The sequence below is a fragment of the Tasmannia lanceolata genome, unplaced genomic scaffold (assembly GCF_043159265.1).
Source record: "Tasmannia lanceolata isolate RefF3 unplaced genomic scaffold, GAP_Taslan_0.1 ptg000002l, whole genome shotgun sequence".
NCBI lineage: Eukaryota > Viridiplantae > Streptophyta > Magnoliopsida > Canellales > Winteraceae > Tasmannia > Tasmannia lanceolata.
The window spans coordinates 29,386,595-29,396,757 of NW_027518679.1; the positions used below are offsets into that span (position 1 = coordinate 29,386,595).

General features: G+C 38.6%; 1 protein-coding gene and 1 long non-coding RNA gene across 4 annotated transcripts; one reads left to right on the forward strand and one right to left on the reverse strand.

Annotated features, from left to right (window-relative positions):
• The first annotated feature begins 597 nt into the window (after positions 1-597).
• LOC143857617 (cysteine-rich receptor-like protein kinase 10) lies at positions 598-6,297 on the forward strand. 2 transcript variants are annotated; one of them, XM_077368116.1, is made up of 7 exons: positions 598-2,136; positions 3,810-3,941; positions 4,017-4,222; positions 4,294-4,504; positions 4,778-5,015; positions 5,461-5,611; positions 5,703-6,297. In XM_077368116.1, exons 1-7 carry the CDS (start codon positions 735-737, stop codon positions 6,003-6,005), a joined length of 2,643 nt encoding a protein of 880 aa, XP_077224231.1. In that variant the 5' UTR covers positions 598-734; the 3' UTR covers positions 6,006-6,297. The 2 variants fall into 2 exon arrangements, with proteins under 2 accessions (XP_077224231.1, XP_077224197.1); XM_077368082.1 differs by having other exon boundaries at positions 3,810-4,222.
• Positions 4,516-9,699, reverse strand: LOC143857735 (uncharacterized). 2 transcript variants are annotated; one of them, XR_013238749.1, is made up of 2 exons: positions 9,560-9,699; positions 4,516-4,993 (listed from the first exon to the last, which is right to left on the reverse strand). It is a non-coding gene; the product is annotated as an uncharacterized LOC143857735 (long non-coding RNA). The 2 variants fall into 2 exon arrangements; XR_013238764.1 differs by having other exon boundaries at positions 4,516-9,418.
• Between the last annotated feature and the right edge of the window lie 464 nt (positions 9,700-10,163).

Sequence of the window (10,163 nt, forward strand, 5' to 3'; positions counted from 1 at the left end):
TCCCTCTCACTCTTACCTCTCTCTGTCTTGTCTCTATATTGGTAATGACTAATGGCACCTACTGCTACACTATGAGGTTGACAACCAAACACAAATGTACGACTCTTCTACTAGTTAAGTTCCAGGCAAGTCTAATACTTGAATGGCTCCAGTCATCAACACATTGAGATTGATTTTGGCTCAAGTTTACAAGCTAGTGTTTGAAGGAGTGAGTGGTGCTTATTGATTTTCAGGGGGGATTAGGTGAGTGATATTTGCCCAACAACAAAATTGTTTGTTTTATATATGTGAAAATTTTACATGCCTCTCACATGGAAAATACATCAAGTGAATATAAGCATCTGTTTTTCTTTATCTTTGGCATTTTTAACCCGAAATTTATCTAGTAAAGAAATTAGAGGGGGTGAATTTATCCTCAAGCAGCGAACCATTCTCACAGAAACCGTTAGGGGGGGGGTAGTATTTTATCCGTTTAAGGTGGGGAAAATATCAGCTCCCTAAATTGGGGTATATGCCGCCTAACCTCCAAAGTCCAAACCCAAAGATATACAATGAACAAAAGATTGCCTCTATTTTTTATTGAGGTTAAAACTTGGTCCCAACTGAACTGTAGGCACTTAATCCACCTTTTTTTTTCCAAATCTGCATATCTTTCCAATTGAAACATTAATTTCACCAAACAGCATTTCTTTGTATTCTCTTATCATTTCATTGGAGCCCAACAGAGAAGCAATATGCATACTGCCTTCAATAGCCTCCTCTCCATTTCATACATGCTCCTCTTCCTTACTACTGTTAGTGCCGATCCTTTCAAATTCAATTGTACAGGTGATAATTACGCCAGCCAAAGCACTTTCGAAACAAACCTCAATAGCCTCCTTTCTTCTCTAACCTCCAAAGCTGCTTTGGGCTTGTACAGCAACGGCACTGCCGGAGAAAATTCCAAGCTTGTGTACGGCCTCTTCCTATGCAAAGGTGACATTAGCCAAGATGCATGCCAGAATTGCATCCAAACTGCAAGCAAGGACATCATTCCATTTTGCTCAAACTCAAAACAAGCTATTGTATGGTATGAATCTTGCCAGTTGCGCTACTCTGATCGAAACTTTTTGGGACTCATCGACACAAGTACTGGGTTCTACCTTTACAACAACAAGACTATAACTTCCCCAAATATAGCACTAGCTTTTATCTCCAATCTAGCTAAAGATGTTCAAATTCAGCTATCAATGTTTGGGACGAACGAATCACAAGCTGAGAGTATATATGGCCTTGCACAGTGCACCAAAGATCTTAGCAGCGATGACTGTGGAAAATGTTTGAATGAATTGATCAATAAGATTGATTCATGTTGCTTAGGGAGGAAAGGTTGGAGATACTTATCCGCAAGTTGCAATATCAGGTACGAGACCTACTCTTTCTTTAATGGTTCAAAACCCCATCATGAACTTATCCAGTACCAGTGTGATCCAAATGATTCTCCAGCCTCTCAATTATTTATTTCAAACCTCAATAAACTCCTTTCCGATCTAACCGCGAAGACTCCTCCATCGGGTTTCTATGATCTCTCTCTGGGTCAAAACACAGACCCTGTCTATGGCCTTGCTCTATGCAGAGGTGATGTTAGCTTTGATACTTGCCAGACTTGCCTCCAGCTTGCAAGAGGTGGAATTATAGCAAATTGCCCTAACAGGACACAAGGTATTATATGGTTTGATGAGTGCCTGTTGCGCTACTCCAACCGAAGTTTCATCGGTATTTGGGATACCACTGATGGATTCCCCATGTCCAACTTTAATAATATCTCTCAACCTGATAGAGCAGACTTTGATGCACTACGTTTGTTCGCCGAATTGGCGGTCAAGGCCTCAAATCAGACATTGATGTTTGCATCAGACAGAGTTAGAATCAGCAGGTCTGAGATGAGATATGGTCTGGTCCAATGCACAAGGGACCTCAGTGTTGGTGATTGCAAAAATTGCTTGGCAAAACTAACAAATAATCTCTTGACTTGTTGCCGCACGAAAACCACATATCGTTATTTTTCATCAAGTTGCACCATCAGGTACGATGCTTCCCCGTTCTTCAACACCTCTGGACTACAGATTTTCCCTCCCCAGCCAACAGGTACACGAGGTGAGTCCTTGCTTTGAGCGAAACACATGTCACCACATGATTTGTGATGCTTCCACAATTGGTCACGTTTGCCAACCATGAAATTTTTTTCCATGGAATATCAGTTTATCACTCATGCCTTTCTAGTCTCTCCTTCTCTCACCTCCCTAGCCCTCTCTCACCAATTGATAAACTAAAATTCCATGGGAAAAAAAATTCATGGCAGCCAAACATGGCGTAAGTGATGGGACCCAAAGATTACTATCATTCCAAGGGATTTGCTACCAACCATCGTAGAAGCCATTTCACGGTTGACTGTTTCATGAGAGCAGCCACATATGCTCACTTTCAACAGATTTTGTCTTATTGATTTGATTCATCCCTTATGGCTGATCTCTCATGAAACAGCCGGTCGTCAAAATGCCTTCTTCGATGGTCCCTAGCATGCAGAGTCAGTGATTGAATTACAGGGTACCATCTGCCCTGAGGCCATAGAGAAGGCCAAGAACGCGAGGCGAATTTGTTGATGTTGCACCCACTAAGTATGGAAAGTGCCAAACATTGGGAACTACCCGGGGAGGAGTTAGGAACAGGAACAAGGAGAAGCGAGAACCACTTAAATGTATCTTACTTACAGACCGCACCTTATAGTAATATTTGGCCATGTGCTTGATAGGGATGACCTGGGTCATCTAATTATAGTAATCTTTGGCCCATGTTTGCAATCCTAAGGGGACGTCCATGACTAAGGAGACTACATCGTAAATTCGTAGTACATCAGTGATAGATCCTACTGATTTATTCACTCAAAGCTTTTGAAACTAATATTTACACATGTGCAAACACATCCCTACGACCTTGTGTTACAATGAAGTCAAAGTTTTAGAAAGCAATTCATGCAGTGCCAACATGGCAGCCATGTCATGCCTAGGAGGTTTAGGCGGAGTTCCAAGATGCATTCCCGCAATAATGTTGCTGCCCGTTTTTAACTTGATTTTTGGACCTAAATATGGAAAGTGGTAAACTAAAGTTGTAGGTCTTTTTGAGATCTTTCCATCAAGTATTTGTTCTCGAAAATTGGATAAGTGGCTAGAAAGTTATGGCAGTTTTAGTGGACTGTGTCCGTGGGTTCCCAAACCAGTCAAAGTTAGTGAGTTCCAATGCAATTAATGTTATGTTAGTCCCTAAGTTCGCTAGTGGAGGAGCTTGAACGAATTTTCTCTTATTGTCTTTAATTTAAATAGATAGAAATCAGTAGTAGAAGGGGATTTTGGATTTAGATTAACTTATGTAATTGATGGAATATCAATTAGGTTGAGCATTGCTCCCATTTTCTTAAGCACTCGAAAAGGGCCATCCATGCGATCTTGAAATTTGTCAAATTATGTTCGATCTTGTGTTCTTATTTCTCTTCTTCTTCCCTCTTAAGCACCCGCATCAGCAATGAACTCTTAATTCTAGATCCTACTCTCTGTCATAACTCTCAAAATACTTTGAATTTTTCAGTTTGTAAACTTGAGAAATCTCTAATCACTCCAAAGATAAGATGAGATGGAAATAAAACACAGACACACAGAGGAAGAAAAATAAGAGTTACATAGCTCAAGCTAACTAAATAAATTAATTTAACATATTAATGGGCTGGAACTCTATGTACATTTCAACTAATTAAAAATATTTACTTCTAAAAGCAGGGAAAAAAACGAAACCATCGAGAGCTTTAATCTACTCTAGAGTAGCAGCAGCATCATTAGGCGCTGTTTTATTAACTTCTTGGTTCTGCCACTATCTATGCCGAAGGAGGAGACCACACATAGAAAGAGAAGGTAAATCCCTTGCTCCCTTTTCAACCATTAGCGATGATGCTAAAACATTGAGTACATTCCCTTTGGTTCATGCAGGGACATTAGAAATCAACCATGGAGTTCTCTTACAAAATTTTGGCCCTCCGACTAGCACTAACTTCTTAGAGGTAAATGGATTTGGAGAAAATCATGACAAATCTCAAGATCTACCATGGATTGATTTCAGTACTATACAACAAGCTACCAATAACTTCTCAGATGAAAATAAGCTGGGACAAGGTGGATTTGGCCCTGTTTATAAGGTAATGAGATTTTCTAATATAGATTAAACCTTTGCAAAAATAGGCCTAATTTTGTATGAAAAATCTTTCAGGGTATTCTACAGGATGGGAAAGAAGTAGCGGTGAAAAGGCTTTCTAGAGGTTCGGAGCAAGGTATGGAGGAATTCAAGAATGAGGTGAAATTAATTGCAAAACTCCAACACAGAAATCTCGTGAGGCTCTTGGGTTGCTGCATGGAAACAGAAGAAATGATTCTTGTCTATGAATACATGGTCAACACCAGCCTCGATGGCTTTCTCTATGGTTAGTGAAAGTAACTACAAGGAGAATATTCTCTACTAAAATATTACAAATTTACAATCATCCGATGCCTCTTAGACAAGATTCCTTTACATGATATTAATTTATTTTATTTTTGAACAAGATAGATCGTTTGAGAGAACCAAAAAAAATATCACAGAAGTTTGAATTCTAGCTTTCTCCAATATATAAATTAATGGTAATTAGGTGCAGTTATGACATATGAGACCCTCTAAGCATTACCCAATGCAAAATGTTTGTTTTTTCTCTTCCCAGATCGAAGCAAGCGTGCGCAGCTAGACTGGACAAGACGTCTTAACATTATAGTTGGAATATCACGGGGCCTTCTCTATCTTCATGAGGATTCTCGACTCAGAATCATTCATAGAGATTTGAAAGCTAGCAATATCTTGTTGGACCATGAAATGAAGCCAAAGATCTCTGATTTCGGGATAGCAAGGATTTTTAGAGGAAACCAAAGTCCAACAAATACTGTAAGAGTCGTTGGAACAATGTAAGTGAATATTATTATTCAAAAAATTAATGAAAAGATAATTAAGATTACAACATTGAAGCAAATACATATTAGTCTATAGAGAAATTGCAATTAGGCATTGATCTTCCCTCATAAAGGATGCGTATATTTTCTTTTTTGAAAAGCAAACATATTCACAAATGGAAATGTATCTTTCAAATAAAAATAATAATAATTTGAGTGTATTTTTATATGCAAATGGTTTTGACGTTAAATATGAGAACTTGGAAGTAATGATTATAATAGTTTTAGAAATGAATTAGCTAATTGCTTCCGAAGAGGCCTTAACACCCCATTAGCAAAAAATACATCAGTTAAAAATAATATTTTTGTTTACAAATAACGGCCGATTATGATGGCATCCAAAGAGGCCCAAAGTTTCTATTTCTAGTTGTCCTAATCTTCTTATTTTGATTTCAAACAGTGGATATATGGCCCCAGAATATGCAATGGAAGGAGTATTTTCGGTGAAATCCGATGTTTTCAGCTTTGGAGTTCTCTTGCTAGAGATAGTTAGCGGGAAAAGGAATAGTTGTTTGTTTTTCACAGAATATCGTCAAAGCCTTCTTGTATATGTATGTTCTCTCTCCTTATTTAAGTTTTATGCACCATTTTTATTTAAAGAATATGGGTCTAAACTTTCCATTATATATTTTGCATAATTAGGCATGGAAACTATGGAGCGAAGGCAAAAGCTTGGAGTTGATTGATCCATTGCTGATCGAATCATGTTTGACAAGTGAAGCGATAAGGTGCATCCATATCGGCTTGTTGTGTGTCCAGGAAAATGCAGCAGATAGACCCACCATGTCATTTGTTGTTCTCATGTTAGGAACTGAATCCATTTCACTTCCTCAACCTACACAGCCTCCAAATTTCACTCTAGGGAGAGGAGTCCTTCTCTCAGATCAATCTTCGACCACTTATTCTCTCAACGAGCTAACCATATCTGATTTCGGTCCCCGATAAGTAGTTGGGTGCATGGGGCTCACCATGCTACTTGTAATTATTATATTGATGAATGTCAAATTAGAAAAATGAATGAAAAACCCAGAAAAAAAAAATGTTGTACACATTTTTGTTTATGCTCTTTTGTTGTACATTGTTCACATGGTTGTAGTTGGGGATGATGTTGTGGTGGGGATGTTGTTTCGATAAGAAATGATACAACAACAACATGATTTTGCAAGTGATTTAGATCTATACCGGCCGGCCTGTTCACAAGGAGCTACTTTAATCTCCATAATTTAATTGACATACTTAATAAGCGTACTTTAATTAAGATTGAAAGCGGTTGAGATAATTGTCACATTTCAACCTCTCATCCTAGCGGTGAATGTCGATGTACCAACACCAAAATCCAGCCCCATCTTTGTCTTGTAACTTTTCTTTTCAATTTAAAAGAAAAGACACTTTGTACTATTCTTTGTTGGTATAAAAGAAAAACCACATTGTAACTCAAAATTACAACTTGTGGTCTTTTGTCCTTTTGTGGCATACTTGTACTCATATGAGCTTTGTGGATTTCAAACCCAAATTTGAATTTACCTTCATTTCTTCTTGAGCTTTGTGGATATCTCTTTCTCCCGCATTATAAATTGATAGTGGGAAGAGAGGGGTATATATATAGAAGCTCGATCTCTAAGGGTTGGGGATTCTTAGAGAGAAAACTATGACCTTGTGGTAAAACACTTTACCAAGCGCCCGTGCCTGCACTGGGCCAGGCCACGTCGTGTACATAGCAGGCGTGGCGGCGTGTGTGTGATTTATATATTTTTTTATTTACTTACATTTATTTTATTTTTTTGAAATGTACATTTATTTTATTTTATTTTGAATGATACTTGCGTTTATTTTATTTTATTTTATCTTTTTCTTTCAACCGAAAAGAACTTTACCACAATAAAGAGTATCTTAATGTGGATTAGTTTTAACCAGGGAAGCAGGATTCGTACCTGAGGGTGGGGATTCGCGGTTCCCCGAATCGCGAATCGTGATTCGACTCGATTCCCCGATTCTGGGGAATCCCGAATCGATTCCGTCGAAACCCCGATTCCCAATTTATGGAAACCCCGATTCCCACTTTATAGGAACCCCGATTCCAAGGCGATTCCCTGCGAATCCCCAGCGAATCCCAACTCCCCGACGATTCCCCGACGAATCTCCGTCGACTCTCTGGCAAACCCACGATTCCCGCTTCCAACCATCCCATGAGCCTTTGATTCTCGCTTTCGAATCCCGAATCAAATCCCGCCCTAGCAACCTTGGTTTTAATGGTTCTTATGTTTATCTCTTTATTACCGTTTGGGTTACGGTTTTCCAGGTGATTCACTGAACCGTTTGGAAACTATTAATGCGCGATTAATGTATGAGATTTCACGCATTAAGTGTCATTTCCATTTTTTTTTCTTAAATCGATTGTTGAGATAACATGAATGATTCATGAAAGAAGACTAACACACTATCTGGCTCTCTGATTTTTTCTGATTTCTTAATCTTCTTCCTCCATTTTCTTCTGATCAAGGCAAGCGGCAAGAAAAACAAGTTCGAAAGGAGTTCAGGCTGTGTGAGGGTACACCCCTGGAGCGAGAGTTGATGTATCTTGGAGGCATGCACCACTCATCGCATTTGCATCATTGATTCGTCATAGTGGGGGCGGGATTTGCCTTAAGGACAATGAATACAGATCCACGCCTCAATTTGATAAGTGACATCTTCTCTATTTCTTTGTTTACAGTTCAATTCATATAAGATTACGGTTTCCACTGCCAGTGACTGCAATTGATTCTGCGACTGCTACTAATTTTGGTATAGTTCAAAACCCAATCTTACCGGTTTACTCATTACCGACTATAATCTTAAGGCACGTTTGGCTGAGGCACTTTGTTAACTTATGGGTGCTTCTTATTATTATAATTAAATCAAACACACGTCAGGTCAACGACCACGACCCGATCCGGCACGGCACAACGTGCGCACACGGAAAAGAGTTTTCTAACGTAGCCATAGTTTCTCTCTAAGAATCCAACCATTAGAGATCCAACCTCTCTCTCTCTCTCTCTCTCTCTCTCTCTCTCTCTCTCTCTCTCTCTATATAAACACATACCCCTCTCTTCCCACTCTCATTTTCCAACGCAGGAGAGAGGTCTCCACAAAGAAGAAATGAAGGGAAATTCAAATTTGGGTTCGAAATCCACAAAGCCCAAAAGAACAGGTAATTTTGAATTACAATGTGGCTTTTCTTTTATACCAATAAAGAAAAATACAAAGTGTCTTTTCTTTTAATAGGAAAGTCTAACATGTCTCTCAGGGCTTTACCGCCAAAACATCACTTCAGCTTATGGGCTACGTTCCAAACTTCCAATCGTCTCAACAGGAAGACCCGAAGTCATAATTCATGTACTCTTCTAGTTCCTTCTTCATTAAGACACGCATGCCCCAGTAGTGTTGTAAGTTTTGTGTGTTCCGTATAGATTGATATTCCCCAATCAATTCTCCTTTACAGTTATATAGTCCTGGATCTCCTCAACAGTGAAGAAATTTATCAAAGCATCTTCCTTTAGAGCCCGATGACTGGTATCTTTAACCTTAGGAATGTGAATCAGTCTGAGAGAGATGTGAGCACTATAAAGAGGCTAGATAACCTTCTCTTGTATTAACCTCTTGTATTCCGCTTTCGAAATGTTTACACCCATGGTGTCTTTGTCAGTGGATTCGAGTTTGTCTTGCAAACTTGCCATTTGAGGAAGGACTTCCTCAACCCAATCCGCAAAGCTTTTATGTCAAAATCAGCATAACCATCCTTACTACAGTAAAAACACCAAAAAATATCTTCTTCATGCAGGAAAATTCCAGTAGAGTAGAACCAAAGAAGAATGGCAATCTAATCCTACCTAGTATAACAAGACCCCTAAAACAATCTGAAGTAAATCCATTATTCTATAAACTCTGCATCTTGGAATACAGAACCTCTCCATCCTCAATTAAGATATAGTTCAATCTTATATAATCCTCAGTTTTCAGGCTTAAAATAAAACCAGTAAAATTCCAGAATTGAAACCTCTACCTTCACTGTGACTTCAAACAGAGCAAATAAAGGACACACAAAACCTTCAATGATTAACTACAATCGCTCCATATCTTGCTCCAGATGATAAAATCATATGACTATCAATTCAAAACCTAGACTCTCCCTTTTCTACCTAAAATCTAGTCCAAAATAGAGGATTGTCCGAAATTAAAATTCGAACTTATAATCAATGAATCTGAATTTACCAAAACAAGAAGAATCAGAAGAGAATCCACAAATCCCCCAATCATTGAAAAGCTTATGATCGAAAATGATCAATACGAATAGAACTGAAAAAAAACCTAATCATCTTCTGTTAGAAAAAAAAAATAAAAAAAATCATTCAGTTTCTACTCTGAACAAAGATAAAGGCACAAGATCACAGATCCAGAACCGAATTTTGTAAGGAAAAAGCAATTAAAAATCTTAAGCTGAAGATTCTAAAACAACATACCTCAAAAGATGCCTCTAACCACTCTCGTCGATCACAAAGCCAGGATCTTGTTCCCTCATGGAATCGAAACCCTAATTTTCATAGGTTTGGAACCCTTAAAAGCTCTAAACCCTAACACGCTCTACGTGCTTTTATTTGAAGTTTCACGGTTCGAAAAAGTTGAGTTATGAAAGCAACCTTGCAAAAAAAATGTTGAGAGGAATGCTAGACTCAAAGGCGCGCTTGTAAAAAAAAAGAGGCGTGGGCGGGGGGCAAAGGAATGCTCTACGTGCTTTTGTTTTTGTGAATCTAGCGTTCCTGCAAGTGAAAAGGCTTACAATACGTCCATGAAAGGGAAATTTGTAGGGCATTGCCAATGCCATTTGATCTATTGGGTGGGACCATCAGATGAACGGTTTGGATCGTTGAACTTATTTCTACTTATTTGTAGGGCGCCCTATTGATCGTTGAACCAACAGAAATTATGTGGGGTCTCCCCTTTTTGTTTTGTGCATGGTTTTGATTGAAAGAGGTAGTAAAAGGGTTGTAGTTTGTGGGAAGATTGTGTTATGCAATTTCCAAAATTTGAAGGTTAATTTGCTAGGGGATAAGAAAGCTAGCTTTG

What these genes read in the sequence shown, in the direction of transcription:
- LOC143857617 (XM_077368082.1), top strand. Translation starts at nt 735, where the DNA reads ATGCATACTGCCTTCAATAGCCTCCTCTCCATTTCATACATGCTCCTC. An exon ending in GATTTGGCCCTGTTTATAAG is followed by an intron (nt 4,223 to 4,293) that starts GTAATGAGATTT and finishes AAAATCTTTCAG; the next exon opens with GGTATTCTACAGGATGGGAA. An exon ending in GTAAGAGTCGTTGGAACAAT is followed by an intron (nt 5,016 to 5,460) that starts GTAAGTGAATAT and finishes GATTTCAAACAG; the next exon opens with TGGATATATGGCCCCAGAAT.